At 59.2% G+C, this 15,772-nt stretch overlaps 3 protein-coding genes across 3 annotated transcripts in view; 1 reads left to right on the plus strand and 2 right to left on the minus strand.

Annotated features, from left to right (window-relative positions):
* Positions 1 to 1,148: 1,148 nt before the first annotated feature.
* Positions 1,149 to 5,560, minus strand: TRARG1 (trafficking regulator of GLUT4 (SLC2A4) 1). The gene is made up of 3 exons (XM_065731938.1): positions 5,104 to 5,560; positions 1,884 to 2,016; positions 1,149 to 1,380 (listed from the first exon to the last, which is right to left on the minus strand). The coding sequence occupies exons 1-3, from the start codon at positions 5,485 to 5,487 to the stop codon at positions 1,373 to 1,375; spliced, it is 525 nt and encodes a 174-aa protein (XP_065588010.1). The 5' UTR covers positions 5,488 to 5,560; the 3' UTR covers positions 1,149 to 1,372.
* A 1,644-nt stretch (positions 5,561 to 7,204) lies between these two features.
* Positions 7,205 to 7,846, minus strand: BHLHA9 (basic helix-loop-helix family member a9). Its single transcript, XM_065732197.1, has one exon. It carries the CDS (start codon positions 7,844 to 7,846, stop codon positions 7,205 to 7,207), a length of 642 nt encoding a protein of 213 aa, XP_065588269.1.
* Positions 7,847 to 10,705: 2,859 nt separating this feature from the next.
* Positions 10,706 to 15,772, plus strand: part of ABR (ABR activator of RhoGEF and GTPase) — a 28,789-nt gene continuing 23,722 nt past the window's right edge. The window contains exon 1 of the mRNA XM_065731956.1: positions 10,706 to 10,804. The gene's annotated coding sequence lies outside the window, so the exon portion shown is untranslated. The remainder of the gene's footprint in view (positions 10,805 to 15,772) is intronic.

Here is a 15,772-nt window from a genome sequence, read left to right on the forward strand (position 1 = left end):
GGCAGGCAGTGGGTGCAGCCCTCCTCCCACCCCCCCCAACACGTGTGTAATTTGGAATTGTGCCAGTGTGGTTTTGCTAAAAGGAAGGCTCAGCCAACGCAGAGCCAACGGGAGCAGCCAGGAGCCATCTGCAAACGTACAGCAACAGGAACCTTGCACGGTCTGCAAGGCCAAAAGAAGTGCCAACACCAGTGTCAGCCCATGGTGGGAACAGGGATGTCGGGTGGGGCTGCGTGGCGTGGAAGACTTGGCTGGGAGCAGGGGGGCTTGGGGGGGTCAGGGGGAGCAAAAAGTCAGCGTTCTTTACATATTGTTAAATACAAAACGTTAAAAAATAAGAATAATACTCATGGACCCAAGCCCAGCACACTCCCATGGTGCTGGAGGTGTCCAAGGTGCAGGAGATGAGAAGAGCACGACCCTGAACTCCTCCATCCCTCTGAAGGTCCTCCTCAGTTGGAGCCCAAAGGGGTGAGGGGAGGTGAGCACGGTCGTGGGGCCGGATCTTGCTGCAGCTCTTGTGTGACAGGCACGACCCAGCAGGCAGGAGGGCTCTGTGCCTCAGTGCCTCCAGCATCAACCTCACTTCGGGTGCACGGAGAAGGACACGTGTGGTTGCACAGAGAAAGTGTGATCCTTCCCGTGACCGCCGCGCTCCCATGCAGCAGCGCCCTGCTCCGCCGGCCCCGGCATCCACAGCGAGCGATGGAGGGGCACGGATGGATGAGCAGATGTGGAGAACATTCCCAAACGCATGCAAATGGTCACTGCCTCTTTGTTGTTGTCGTCGATGGTTTGGTTGGTTTTGTTTTTTCATCAAAAATACAAAAGCGCCCAACGCGTCTCTGAGCTCCTGCAGCTCGTCCTCCTCGTGCGTGGGACAGCGCTCAGCTCCCGGTGGCAGTTTGAGCTTTTTTTTTGGGTGGGACTTTGTTTGTTTGTTTGTTTGTTTTTGCAGAGACAGAGAATTCGATGATTTAAAAATCAACAACCCCCCCCCTGAAACGACAGTGCCAAAACCCTTAGGAGGATTTCCTCAAAACGCCGTGGTCCGTCCCTAGGTTTTCCTTCAAGCAAGCTTTGCTCTGGAATCTCCCTCCTCCTCCTGTCCATCCTCCAGCGTGGTCTCCCCGCCCCGTTGGAGGGGAATGAGGTAGTGGATTTCCCCTTCTGTCTGCTCAGGGCTGGTTCTTGTCCCTCGTCCCCTCGCCGTGCGCCCATCCCCGCTCGTCCCCAGAAGGCGGTGGAGCAGCCACGCACGCTCCTCTGGTCCCACTCTGCTGTCACAAGTTTTTGTTGCAAGGCTGAAAGTAAAAAACCCCAAAAGGAGCGCTGTCTTCCTCCTCTTTGAGGTGTTTGCGTGCTACGTCTCCTAAGAAACTGTAAAAGAAAAAGAGGGTTTTAGGGCGGCGTCCAGCAGAGGTGGCCTTGATGCATTCGTGATGTTGCCGTGTCCCCAGGTGCTCTGAGCAGGAGGATTTGAGGTCGGGAAGGTCCCCATGCACTCAGGGATGGCACTCCTGTGCAGGCTGACTTGTGACCTCAGTCCCTTTGCTTTTACCCCATTGCACAAACCCACCTCAGCCTCACTAAGGTAAGTCCCTGAGTTACAGCCAAAATATATATGGGAATCTTATATGGGATGGTACAGGAGGACCTCACCATGTGGTCCTAGTCCTGCAGCAAGCAACCCCTCTCTGGGGTGTACTGCATGCATGCTGTGGTGGTGGACACATCAGCCCAGCGTAATGGTGCTCAGTGCTGGGTGGGAATGATGCGTCCTATGGGTAGGGGTGTCCCATAAAGTGCCCAAGGAGCCCCGTGGACAGGAGAAAAGAGGAGAGGTCCCTGCTTGAGCTGGGGAAACAAGAAGGAGATGTTACCTCGGACGCTGAGCGAGATGTAGAGCACAATGATGATGGTCCCCAGCACGATGGAGACGATGCTGAGCAGGCGTGCCATGCGGCCCAGGCGCCGGGCTCCGTCCGCGTCCCCCTGCTGCCCACTGTTCCGTGACTGGGGGGAAGCACAGAGAGAGGATCCTGAGAGAGACTGCTGTGCCACCAAGGGGTGTGCACTGCACCTCGGCCAATTGATTGTCCCCTGCTCCCCAAGGGTAGGGTGGTGATAAATGGGTTCACGTCTGCCTTTGGGTGAGATGTCCCTGGGCTGGGATGGGAGGCACTGCCCAGAAACAACCACCCCTCCCTGGAGCTTTTATGGAGAAAAAAACCCACACTGGAATTTGGGACTTTGGTCCCTAAAGAAATTCATTAATTGGGGACTGGGATGGGGAAGGCAGCCACTGGTGGTCTGGGATCCATAGGGGATGGAGGGTGCCCTGAGAGCTAGAGCTGGAACCTTTAGTGGGACCAACTGAGGTTTGTGAGGGAGGGAAATAGGATAAGGAGCTGTAAGGCCCATTGGTAATGTTCTCTGTTGGAGCTGTTTGGAATGGTTTGGAGTGGGGGAAAGGTGTAGGGGTGAGAAGCAATGCAGATGAAAAAGAATAGAGAATTAAGGATGGAAAGTATTGAACAACTGTACTTTCCAAAACCGTGCATCTCAGATGCACTGTACCATGTGTGTGCTTTCTTGTATCGAAAACAAAAGACAGTGAGCAGCTGGGAGAGCCAGCACAGCTCCAGCTCCACACAGCTCCATTACCTACACTGCCTTCAGCTTGCATCGCCCCGTATACAGCCATGTGGCATCACGTGGCCAAACCACTGCACTGGTGCTGAGCTCAAGACCTCGTTCCCTACAGCACACCTGGCAGACAACCCCAACAACCAGCAGTATGCAGCTGAGAGATGGTTTGCCTTGTAGAGCAGGAGGGGGGGAAATTAAGCCCCATGGGATGGTGCAGGGGGACAGGGGAGGACGCAGCCGTGCGGGGATTGGCAGTGTCCCCGAGCTGCTCGCTGTCAGCTCCCAGCATTTGGGATTTTGATAGGCTCAGATGTTTGAAACCAAGTGCAATGTTTTTGCAGGGTGTGGGTTAGATTGCGGTGAAAACATATTTGCGGCTCTAGCTGTCTTCCAAGGAAAATATATGGGCTAACAAATTCGACATATTTATCACCACCGCTTCTGGAAGTGTTTCGTGATCGTTTATCCTGAACAATTCTGAAAATTACATCAGCACCGGCGCGGCGTTCAGCGAGCGTTCAGTACTGCACATACAGCATTCATTGCAACGGCTTGATTCGAGCTGCTCCCTCTCAGCCACCCCGGGATTCTCTTTCTCCATAAAATCATGAACATTTTCTTTATTAATCGAGATGCAGAGGAGCCCCCGCATGGTGCCAAGGGGCTCGGTGTCATGGCCCAGCACAGAGCTGGGGCTGGGGGGGACCCACGGAGCCAGGGGAGTGGCACGGCTCAGGAGAGCCATCAGCACAGCCCGAGTGGTCTCACTGCAAACGAGGACAGTGACTTCCATGTGCCAGAGCCAGGGACAGAAAGACGAATGGTCGCAGCCTCTCTCCATTTATGAACTGGCTTTGGATGTGCTCAGCTGAGTGCTGCCCGTTACTCAGAATCAGTCATTAATCCTTGACACTTGCATTTGGTTGAAGAAAACATTCCAAGGGAGGTATAAATCACCGCCAGACTGAGATAGATGAATGCACCATTTACATGAAGAACACACCGTTTGGCTTCTCCCACACCGCTCTGTAGCAGCAGAACGGATTTGGGGCGCTCAGTTTTACTCAGTGTGGGTTCTCACTTTCTGTTTTGCTCCCCCTGATCTGCTCCTGGTGTTGGGTGCTGTTGGGTGAGCTCTGCACTCCCATGAGGCTCTCACTCCTCTCCAAGCAGATGCACCCCTGGAGCAGCAGTGGAGCTCCCAGGTTGCTTGGGTTGGGAGCAGGAAAAGCCTGAGGGCTGGAGCTCATTTCTTTCCCCACCCCAGGGTGGGGATCTGAGAGCATCGTTTGGAAATTAAATAAATAAATAAAAGATTTATGAGACACGAACTCCACAAAGCATTCATTTGCTTCCCTCTCTGCTTGCTGCTTATTGCCCAGCAAAGCTTTCATGTGCAAAAAAACCAAAAACCAAAACAAAACAAAAAAAACCAACACCAAACAAACAAACCCCAAAAGCATCGACTTAGGAAAGAGAAAAACACAATTGCAGAGCCAAAGGGAATTCAGCACCGTGTGGGGAGGCCGCCCGCCCCCCAGCATGGGGGGGATGCCCGGGTGCCACGCGGCTTTGAGGGCGGCTGCACACCCCTGGTTGTGTGCCGCGGGGGGAATGACGCCTCTGTATTTTGGGGTGGAGAGCAGGGGATGGCTTTCCCTCAGCGCTTTCAAAGGCGAGATTTGCAAATGCATGGTGGGGAGGGTGGCCGGGGGCTGCGCAGCAGCAGGGGAAGGGGGTGGCCGTGCTCGCGAGGCTCTGCTGAGACAAGTGGGAGGCGGCTGCCTTTCTTCTCCCTTGCTCTGATGTCGGTGCGTTTGCTGGGGTGTGGGGGATATTTAATGGAGAAAATTGCTTTTTCGGGACAACCGTGGGAGCTGCAGGTGCAGCCTCCCTCCCTTTGAAGCGCCTGAGAGCGGGAGTGAGCCCCCTGCCCGGGTCCCCCCGCTGCTGCAGGGTTGGGTTGGGCAGTTAAGGGGTGGAGAGAGGGAGAGCCCTCGTCCATGCCTCGCTGCTTTATCCCAGCTGGGGACTGCCCATGGCTACGGGGAGAGGAAGGGGCATGCAATGGGGGCAAACCGCATTCCGTATTCCGCATCCTGAATGAACCCACCTCCCAAATTCCAAACCACACGCTCCAAATTCCAAATCCCAGATCGCCAAATCCCACGTTGTTCGTCCCAAATCCCACATCGCACGTCCTAAATCCCGAATCCCACAGCCCGGGCTGCCCCACTCCGTGAGCTGTCCCACAGAGCCCCAGTCCAGGGTACGGGAGCAGCAGCACATCCCGAGATCCGAGCTCTGAGCCCCGAGATCCGAGCCTCGAGCCCCAAAAACTGATGTCTGAGCCCCGAGCTCCGAGCCCCGCCCGGCTTCTCCCCGCCCGGAGCCGCCGCAGCACCGCGGACAGCGCCGCAGCCCGGGGCCGCCCGTCGGGGCCGCACTCACCATGATGGAGAAGACGAGGGCCACCACGTTGATGGGCCAAACGGGGCAGAAGCAGGAGAAGATGGCGAGCACCAGGTAGTCCCGCGGGCGGCCCTGGTCGGGAGCCGCCGTGCTGGTGGCGGTGGAGGATGCTCTGCCCAGGCTGAGCCGGGACGGCGACAGCGGGGCCGCCTCCAGATGCCCGACCGACACCGACTTGTAGGAGAGCCCGTGCCCGTTGCGCTCCGCCTCGCCGGCCAGCGCGGCCGTGAAGGATTTGGAGCCCCGGAGGCCCTCCCGGCCCTCGGTGGCCGCCAGCAGCTTCTCGGTCTCCTGGAGGCGGCTGGGCAGCCCCGTCCCCGAGCCGGAGCCCGAGCCCGCGGGCGCGGCGTCGCCGCTCGCCATGGCCCGGCGGAGCGGGCACGGAGCTCGCCCCGCCGCCGCCGCTCTGCGCTCGGGGCTCGGCGCCCCGCGGGAGGCCGTGCCGGAGGAGGGGCCAACCGGGATCTGCCCGCGGGGCAGTGCGACCGCCCCCGGGTTGGCCCGGTCCCTCCCGAGGAGGGGATGGATGCTCGCCGGGATGCGGAGGGCTGAGGCGGGAGGGGAATCCCCCGTGGGATCCTCCCACCCGCAGCTCCCCCCTCCTTCCCCTGCGCCGCTCCGATCCGCCCCGCGGAGCCCCCCGCGCACACGCGGCGGGTGCAGGACCTGCAGGGCTGAGAGCGCGTCCTGGAGAAATCACAGCTCTCCTGGGAGCGGGGACGAGCTGCGAGGGGAGGGAGGGAGGGAGGATGGTGGCAGCCCACCGAGCCGCCTTCCAACGGCGGCTCTTTGCCACCGAAATTCTCCCTCCTCGCTTTCCCCCTCCTCTCTTTCTCCCTCCCCGCTTTGCCGGGGGATGCCCGGGCGCGGAGTGCCACCTGCGGGCACGCTCAGCTCCCGCTGTAGCTCCGCGGGGACTCAAAGAGCCCGCTGTCCCCTGGTCCTTCCCCCCCAGCACCTCCCCACCCCGCAGCCTCCGGTGGGAAAAGGGATCTGCTTTTTGTAACCGTGAAGCTGAGAGCCTCGATGGTCTCGAGGGTTTTGCCTTTCCCCTGCTCCCGCCTCTGCGAGCGTCTATTTCCATCCGTTTTGCTTTAGCACCAGAACGTGGGGTAAAAACTGGAAATAGAAATGTGGTGTAGAGGGGTTAGCGCTAGGGTGGGTGTGGGTTTGGTTTGCTTTTCACGTCTCTGGGTCCTGGTGCTCCCGAGCTCACCCCGCGGTGCATGAGCGCCGGCACAGGCAGAGCCTCGCCCCATAGCTGATGGGAGACACGGGATTCCTCCAGCAGCCATGGCTGCAGCCCTCCTGGAAAGGGGAACATCCGCTGGAGATGAAAGCCAAGATGTCTCACACCGGCAGTGCTTGGAGGAGGATCCTTTGCTGAGCAGAGAGCTCTCTCTCCTGGCTGCTACGGGCTTTCCTCTGCCAGGCTCATCTCCCAGCTCCCCCACCCCACTCTGGGACTGAGGAGGACTGGCACATGAGGAGCTGAGGGCTGAGCCCCCCTCCCCAGCCAGGAGCTCGGTACCAGACCATCCCAGAGAGCCACTTTGCAGTCACCAGAAGGAAGCATGAGCTTTCCAAGGGCAGACATCTGTCTCTCTCCCCTCCTGGACCGGGTTTGCAAATCTGCCTGGGCACCAATACGTGCACCAATGGGCTTAGCATTAAAAGTACAACCGAGTTAACCTTTCCCAGCCCCTGCTCCCCTAATTCATCAGCTGGAAGCAGAGCCAGGGGCTTTAGCGTGATCCACACGCACCATCTGTCCACATGAACAGCAGTGCCCCGACGCCAGGTTTTTAAGTCGTGTTTTCTCACAAAGCAAGCGAAAGAGAATAAATAATTGTCACAATTTACAGCAGGGAAACCTCACACAAGATAAGAAACTGCAGAGCTGGTCCTTCCTCGAGCGGAAAGCAACCTCCTCCACGTCCCCCAGCTCGGAGTTTCCAGGCTTCGCTGGGCTCTTGGCACCACAGCCGAGCTCCACGTCCCACCGCTCCCACGCACAGTCCCATCCCACTCCCTGCTTTGTTACCTTCCCAGCACCACCTCGCCCTCCCTGCCCCGTGCCTCAGTGAATGGGGAGGCACTGGTAACCGGAGCTCTGGAACCCCCCCAGCTGCCAGGGGAGCGGTGCGAGCGGGAGGGTTTGCAGCTTGCTCGCGTGCTTCTGCTGGCTCCAGACAGGGTAAAACACAGGGCTGGCTGCGGGGCGATCCTCTTGTGGGCTCTCATAGTGCTGGAGCTGGCTCTCAGGGGGATAGCGGCCGTACCCCGGAGCACTGGGGGGCACGGGGCGGCCGTCCCGCACGCTTTGCCTGCGGCACTCGGAGTGGGAGCAGGGCCAGCAGTGCAAGGACAGGGACAGAGCGGCGATGCGGTGGATGGCTCTGCGGAGGGTGGCGATTTTGGAGAGCCTCTTGCCTCCGAGGTCGTGCTTGAGGGCCAGCCGCAGGGCGTTGAAGGCTTGGTTGTAGTCCAGGATCCTCTTGCGCTCTCTCACGTTGGCTGCCATCCTCCTGGCCTTGGAGCGTGCTGGCCTGCTCCTCTTCCTCACCTTCATCTCCTCGGTGTCCCCCAGGCAGGCTGTTGCATCCCTCCCCTTAGGAACCCGCATCTCCTGTCTGTAGCATGCTCGGGGTGCTGCCCCCTGCTCCAACTCCTCTTCTGAGCTGTCGGGCTCTCCCAGCCGTGCTGCAGCTGCCCGGGACATGGCTGTGGTGGGCAGGATGGGGCGAGGTGCTGTTGTGGTCCTGCCTCCCACACACTGCTCTGGGGTCAGGCAGCCAGCCCTAAAAACCCCACCGCCGTCACGTGGCTCCATCCCAGCCCCTCAGGTGCCGCCCTGCCCAGAGAATGCTCCCATTTAGAGACCTCTCAGATCCCCAAGTCCAGCCCTAGCCCACCCCCACCATGCCCACTAACCTCGTCCCTCAGTGCCATATCACTGGGCAGGTGGCAAAGGAGCCAAAACGCTGCCTGCCTCCTGGTGCTGGGAGCACTGCTGGGCCTGCCTCGCTTTTGTTGGTGGAGAAGATGATGTTCCTTGTGCCCCAAACCTTCTCATACCTCTAATCTCCTTGTTTCCTAAATCTCCTTGTTCCCAATGGGTCTCCCAGCCATGGGATGGAGGACATCAGGAGGGCCGGGTCCCCCGCAGTTGCATTCCCTGCCCCTTTGCCCATCGTTTCATTAGGGAGCAGCTGCTAAATGCCCTCCTGCACACAGGTAACGATGTTTTGAAAAATGGCCCCGGAGAGTCATCGTGACAAATTGTTGGGGCTACTGGTGCAGAAGCTGAGCCCTGGGAGAACATGGTCCCCTTTATCCATCCCTTCTTATCTGATCATCCCGCAGTGGGGTTGATCAATGGCCACAATTAGCGGGGCTATTTGTCTATTGCCCTTCTCCTCTCTTGGCTCTTTGAAGTGGGAGCTAATTTAGGTGCCTCTGCTTCAGGAACCCCATAAATCAGGAGCCAGGGCCTCGGGGAGCGGGGAGGATGAGGCAGCAGGACTTCAAAGGGAAATGAAGCTTGCGAATAGCTCTGAGCACCCACCTGTGCTCACCGTGACCCTCTTGTTCTCCCAGTGGCCTTCTGGTCCCACAGCCCCTGCAAGCAGCAAGGCTGGCTCGAGAGCAAGAAGCTTTTTGGGGTGATTTAATGCCTGACACTTGGGAAACGCCACTCTGCGATGCCGTGAAGATGCTTTGTTGGTGCAGAAGGTTGGGCCATGCACATAAAGCTGACACAGGGCTGAGCACAGAGATGTGCCCCTGGTCCCTATGGTACCCTCATCCCACCCAGAGCCCCGGGAATGGCCATGGAGCTTTGCTGGCCCCGGCCCCGCAGGGACCCAGCCCCAGCTCTCAAAGGACCGGACCATAAATCACGGCTCATCGGATGCCACCTGCTGCCTGTAATTAGCACAGCCCTCCGGGTGTCCCCACCTCATCCTGGACATTTCCTATCTATGTGCCCATTACTGGGTGGGCAGGTGGGGAGGGACACCTGCCTGGGGCTGCTCCCCCAGCCCCCCCTGATTTATCGCTTTGCACTGGGGAGATTTATGGGTTGGGATGGGCAGCCAGAAATGTGGTGTAAAGCTCTGCTGGGCCGTCTGCCTGGCAGGTGATGGAAGAGCTGTAATTATCTGTCGCCACACATAAATCAGTCGCTCATGGCACCCCCTCCTCCTCCTGCTTCTGTACAGGGGCACAGCACCTGGGATGGGCCATCTCTCCAGCTTGGGACAGGGCACCGCTGGGCACTAGAGTCACTTCTGACCCCACAGCCCAGGGGTGTGTTTTGCGAGTCTCTGCCCGACTGTCCTCAAGGGGAGGGTGTGCCAGGAGGAGCCCCGGAGCCCGGCTGGGTGACACGGGAGCAGCCACCGTGGGGACAGGAGCAGCCACTCCGGGGATGGAGGAGGTGGCTGTTGCAACACTTCCTGGGATCGTGCGTAAACGAATAGGGTGCTTTCTTCCTGCTGGGTCACAGCCAGGTGGCAACAAGGGACAAGGGCTGTGAATCACCACCCTGAGTCACCCACACCTCCCTCCCGTGGAAGAAACGCCATTCCTGTGCGGGGCGTGGGGAGCAAAGCACTGCGCACCAAGCCAGGTGTCACCATCAGATTGTTACCGTGCCAGGTGTCATCGTCAGAGCACCACCAGCCTGGGGATGCTGATGGCCGTGGGCCCAGCACATGAGCTCAGCAGAGGACAGCTCCGTGGCACGAGAGCTACTCATTGTCACGGAGGCTCGCTCCCTGCTGCTTCCTTACAGTGCGTGGGATGGTTTGTGCCGCTTGGTTCGTTGCTCTGATGCTGCTGGCAGCAGGCACTGCCTCATCTCAGCACCCTCAGCATCTTCCTGGCACACAAGGTGGACCCCCACCAGGAAGGACTCGGACCAGCTGCGGGCACACGACCACCTTCAGCATCCTCCTAACACGAGTCAGGAGCACCTGGGGAGACCCCGGGGTGCACCCTGAGCAGGAAGGCCTGCTGGTACAGGAGTGCTACGCCAGCACCGCTACCACAGGGGGGGTCTTTTAGTCTGGAGGCGGCTTCCTCCTCTTTTTCCGGAGTGGACGCCGCAGAGATCCGCGCTGTACCGGGCCGGGCGGTGCCGGGGGGAGGGGGCAGCGCAGCTCCCGCCCCGTCGGGGCTGTGCCGAGGCGGAGCGGCCGGGGGCGGGCCGGAGGGGCCGGCGGGTGCCGACGTCAGGGCCCGCGGCTGTGGTGGGGGGCGGAAGGCGGAGGTTGAGGAGGAGGAGGAGAAGGAGGAGGAGGAGGAGGAGGAGGAGGAAGGCGGCGGGGAAGCCCGGGGATGGCAACGGGCGAGGAGGCGGCGGCGGCGGCTCGGGAGGACTTTGCCCGACATTGGCAGGAGGAATTCCCGGGGGAACCGGCGCCCCGCATGGAGCTGGGCTCGGTGCGGGCCATGGAGCGGGAGCTGGAGCGATGCCGCCGGCACCTGCGGCGCCTGCAGCGGGCTCTGGCCGAGGAGCGCTTCAAGGTGCTGTACCTGGAGGCGGCCCTGGCCCGAGCCCCCCCGCGCCCCCCGGCTCTGCCGCGCCGCCGCCCGCCCCCCGCCGCCCCCCGCGGCAGTTCCCCGGAGGGAGGCAGCGACGGCAGCTCCGGCGCGGAGGACGCGTCCTCGGCAGGTGGGTGGAGGGGGGGCACGGCCCTCCGGGTCGCTGTCTGGCAGCGGGCCCCCCCCCCCGGTACGGCAGAGGGGTGGTATTGCCCCGTGACCCCCGCGCCAGCTCGTCACCGGGCTGTCCCCGTTGCGTGGTCGGGGGGTGTCCCGTGCTGTCCCCCCGGGCCACCCTCACATGCCGTGACCGTGACAGAGCTGAGGACATCGTGCCCGTGTCACCCCTCCTTGTGCCATCCCTGCACGTGGTTGTGCACCCCGTGCTGCTGCACGGCAGCGGATCTAAGTCTCTCTCTCCTATGAGTGGGAGCGCCCCGTGCCCTTGTGCCATCATTAATGTCACCGCCGGCCCTGTACTGTCCTGCTCTCAAGGGCATCCTGTGCCAAGGCCCCGTCCTTGGCCTGATCCCACGCAGCCACTTCTTGGTGAGATGCCACCAGCACAGCAGCCAACTCCAGGGCTGGGATGCTGCACAAAAGCCACTTCCTTCAAGTGTGACTTAGCTCACGGGGACGCCCCTGGAGTGAAGTCCTGGAGCCACTAAGGCAGACATGTGAGGTGTCCGGGCGTCCTGAGGACACATTATTTTGCAAGCTGCTGCATGCTTCGTGGCGCTGAGGGTGCAACCAGGCAGCACTGTCATGTTGTCCTACTTCCAGTGGCCTGGAAGTTGTTATTGCATCATCCTGTGTGCTTTCATCCCGATTTGAACACGGTCCTGACAGCCAGGGGATGGCACTTATGTCAGTGACTCTGCAACTGGCTTGCATTAGTTTTGCTCTTGCTCAGTCGTTCCCTGCCCCAAACAAAGTGACCCCAAACAATTGGCTCCCAGAGCTGGGGGCCGCGTGGGTGATGATGACAGTGGTGGGCTCTTCCCAGCATGTCCCATGCGATCTCTTGGCATCAGCACAGCTTTGTTGTGCTTTATAAGGGACTCAGTGTGTGCTGACATTTTACAGCAGAGTCTGAGCATACAAAAAGCAGCGTGTGGCTGATGACTGGATCCCCCTTTCTAGTTACGTGCCTCTCATTTATTGTTCCTGCCTTTTCTTCTCCCTTCTCTTTATCGCTCAGCTGTGTTCAATTCAAGCTCAACCAATTCCTGGTTGCAGTGCTGCTTGCCAGCTGGGCTGTGGTGTGGTTGGTAGCCTGATGCGTGCTGCCTGGTTTGGGGTCCTGTGGTATTGTCATGAAATTTGGGCTCTCCTTCTGTAGGCAGCTGAGCTCACGGTAACGTAACACAGCAGCGCTGGGTATTGTCTTTATGGGAATTACCATGGGAAACACAGTGGTTTCCGTTAAGTAGCTTGTGATTAATCTGATTTAAAGCGAGGCTATCTGCAAGATGCCTCTGTCTGCAGCTATTGCTTGAGAGGAGGGCATGTGACAGCCAGATACATGATGCTGGCGTTGGAGATAACGCCTGTGCCAGCTCTCTCAGGACCGACCCAATTGGAGTGTCAGTGAGCAGATGGCTGAAAGGAAGTGTGCAAAGGGCTGGCGTTCCCTTCATCTGCCCGTCACCTGTCCCTGTGATGGGGACCTAGAAGATGCACCTCGGGGGGATGCTCTGTGCCGTGTTTGGGTTGCAGTCAGAGACAGAACACCTCCCTGCTTGGTTTCATTGCTGGGAAGTTTATGAAGAAGTCTGCTTTGCTGCCTGAACTCCTCTTGAAGACACACTGCAGCCCAGCGGGATGAGGTGTGGGGTCGGGAGCAGGAATGGGCAGAATGTTTGGTGTCAGGTACAGCACAGCAGGATGCTGTGAGTGAAACCTCCATCCCTCCATTAGCTGGAATCTCATCTCGTGGTCTTTTCCATGAGAGCAGCCACCCCGTGCTTGCTGTGACCTTGGGAAATGTGAACGGGTCCTGGGGGCAGCAATGGGGTCCCCATGGCACAGGGATAGAGAGCACAGCAGCACAGCTGAGGCTCAGCTCTGCACCCTGCTGATACCTCAGCCCTCTCTTGTATGATCCCAAAAGCCTCAACAAAAAGGAGAACAGGAAAAAGTACACAGTCCGAGGTTTGTCTCCGTGCATCTCTGTCCGTCACAGCTCGTGAAGTGCAGGAGGTGAAGGAAAGTGAAATGTTTTGCTGTCACTTGGCTGCTTCTCTGTACATCCGTTTTCCCCTCCCTGGCCTTTGCAGCAAGGAGGGGCTTCGGGCCGGTGCTGAAGCTGGAGGTGTGTGGGTGGCCGCTGTCGGCCTGGCCGTGACATCTGCGTCCTCTTTATTTTTTAATTTTGACTTTGTGGCATTTTCCGCTGTTGGAAAAGCGTTTGTTTGGCTTTTGAGTGCACTGCAAGTTCCTCTTCTGGTCTGGGAAGGACACGCAGAGTGGCAGTGTTTAATTTTAACTGCTTGGGAGGGAACAAAACCACATCGTGCGTGTGTGTGAGCCCTGCCTGGGACCTTTGAACCGTCCCCATCTGCTGTGGGGCCCAGCAGTGTGCTGGGAGGTGTGGGACGCGGGACTTCTCCAAGCACCAAGCTGCCTGGGGATGGGGGGGGTCTGGGGAGGTGACACTGGGGCAGGTTGGCACCATTAATGAAAACAGTAAAGAAGTGCCCTGCGGGGCCTGAATACATTTGCATTGTAAGTCCTACCAGGGCCGTGAAATCTGTTTTTCTTTTCTTTTCTTTTTCTTTTTCTTTTTGGCTGGAAAGACACTTCTGTGCAGTGAGGTCTTTGCTGGTGACATTCCCCCTCCCTCAACTGCAGGAAAACTCTTTTTCCCTTTCCTCTGCTTGTGGGGGATGTGTTCCCTTGGGTCAGAATAGGGAGCCAGGTTAGCCAGGGGCTAAAATGTGCATCTGTCCAAGAAAACGGTGCTTTTACCCCCAGCTCTCAGCATCTCCGTGTTCCTCCTGCGGACCTTGTGTCAGTGTCCACAGGAGCAGCAGCTGCAGCACACAGTGCTGCCGTTGGGGTGCATTCAGATTTCCCCTCCTTGCCTCTAAAATACATCTTAAAATAGGCTTGGCTTTTCCATCCCTCCTCTCTTTATCAGTTTGCTAAGCAGGAGGATTTGCATATGTAGATGAGCAGCAGCGACGCCTCTCGGTTCCCTTGGATGTGTTTCAGCAGAGCCTGGCCTGGGGCTGAGCGTGTCTGCCCTGTGCTGAGCCACAGCTGCGATCTTTGGGATGGTGCAGAGCTCTGGCAGACGGAGACCTTTGTGCTCTGAGCGGGCACTTTCTTCCCGACTTGCCAACCATCACCTCTTCCTTTTCCTCCGCAGCCCCCCGTGATGCTGCTGGGGCTCCCCCAGCCCTTCTCACCCTGCTTTAGGCTGGGTGTTCTCCACTCCCTCTCTTTCCCCTCCCTGCCTGTCTCCAGCACCCCAGGGCCGCGTGTCTGTGGCCAGAGCAGCCTCTTGTGCAAGAACCCAGAAATAGCAGTGCGTGGGCTGCCTGGCTGCAGACAGCGGATGCCAGGCGGGCGGTGACACCCAGAAAGGCACAGGGCTGCAGCGTGGGAGCAGCTGGCCTGGGCTCTGACATAGGGATGCTCCCAGCACAGCGAGCTGTTGTGCCCGGAGCCATGGGCAGAGGTGGTCAGGGGGTGTTGGAGCATGTGCCACCAGCTGCTGAGTGTCCATGCTGTGCCCCAAATCCATGGGGTGTTTCTATGTGGCTTCAAATGGCTCCTGCTTGTAATGAGCAGAGCTGGGCTGTGCCCTTAGCTCCTTCCCTGAGCATCTCCGGGTTGTGACATTTGCTGCTGCTACTGCTGGCTCTCTGTGGGGTGTTTGCACTTTGGGGAGGTTTCCTTGGTCCCCTCAGAGCTGCTCAGGGGAGGCACAAGATTTCTCACCCTCATGTTGATGCACGAGGGGAGTGATGTAGACATACCATGCACAGATGCTCAGCTGCACTGGAGATGCTGCGAGCTGCCTGCCCCCGTTCTGTACAGGGCTGTACTGGTGCTGCTGCTCCTGCACTCAGCATCTTCCGCTCTTGGGGAGGATGTGCTCTCTCAGCCCCACACCTCGCCATCGTGGGGGCCTGGTTCTGCTGCACCTATGCATGCCTGCTCCCTGCTGCAGCCTGAGCAGCTGCTGCCCCCTCCTCCTCCACCTCCTCTATCCCTATGCCTGGCCCTGGCTTGTGCTGCGTGGGCTGAGAGAGCGCTGCCAAAGCGCAGAGGTTGGGAGGATGGAAACAGCTTTGCATCGGGGCTGGTTGTGCCTTGCAGTCATTCAGATGGGGGCTGCTGGGGATAGGAGAGCAGTGGAAGCACTCACTGCGTGGGGCAGTGTGTCACCCCATTGCCACCCGCTCCAGGTACCATATGTGCCTATGGTTTGGGGAGGGGAGCTGTGGCACCAAGAAGTGCCAGGGAGCAGAGCTCAGTGGTGCTAGCAGCACTCTGCACTGGGCTGGGGGTCCCCAGGACACCCAGGAGCATGAAGGCTGGGAAATGGCAGCACCTTGAACACTGACTCAGCATGCAGTGACTCAGCCCGTGGGGGCTGGATGTGGCTCTGTGGGGATGTAGGGCTGCGCCGGACCGGCACCGTGTGCTGGCGACTGTGCCAAGCTGCACTCCCCAAAGTGCATCCACCACCTCTGAGGGCTGTGGTATCCCTGCGAGCTGGGAACTGGGTGGCGGCAGTGTTCCCATTGAGTTTTCCAGGCGTGATGGCTGCCGGTACCCTCCCGTGTCCTGGCACTTCACACTGATGTTCTACTTTCATTCTCCCTCCCGCATAGCTCCCAGCTGTCCCCATGGCCTGGATGGAGCCCGTCCCCATGCAGGGCAGGATGTGGCTGAGAGCAGTGGCTCAGGATGCTGCCTGCACCGGTGGGATGAGGGCAGTGGTGCGGGTGTGGGCAGGAGGAGGACAGGCTGAACGCTTGGCTGGCGCGCTGACATATTGGGGTTGATGACTCTGGCACTTTATATTTCCTTTGGCAACATGCAGATGGGGAGGGCAGTTTAACCCCTGCCTGCCCGTGTCACA

This window comes from Cyrtonyx montezumae, unplaced genomic scaffold (assembly GCF_038088225.1).
Source record: "Cyrtonyx montezumae isolate F1298 unplaced genomic scaffold, pur_monq_1.0 scaffold_15, whole genome shotgun sequence".
NCBI classification, from domain to species: domain Eukaryota; kingdom Metazoa; phylum Chordata; class Aves; order Galliformes; family Odontophoridae; genus Cyrtonyx; species Cyrtonyx montezumae.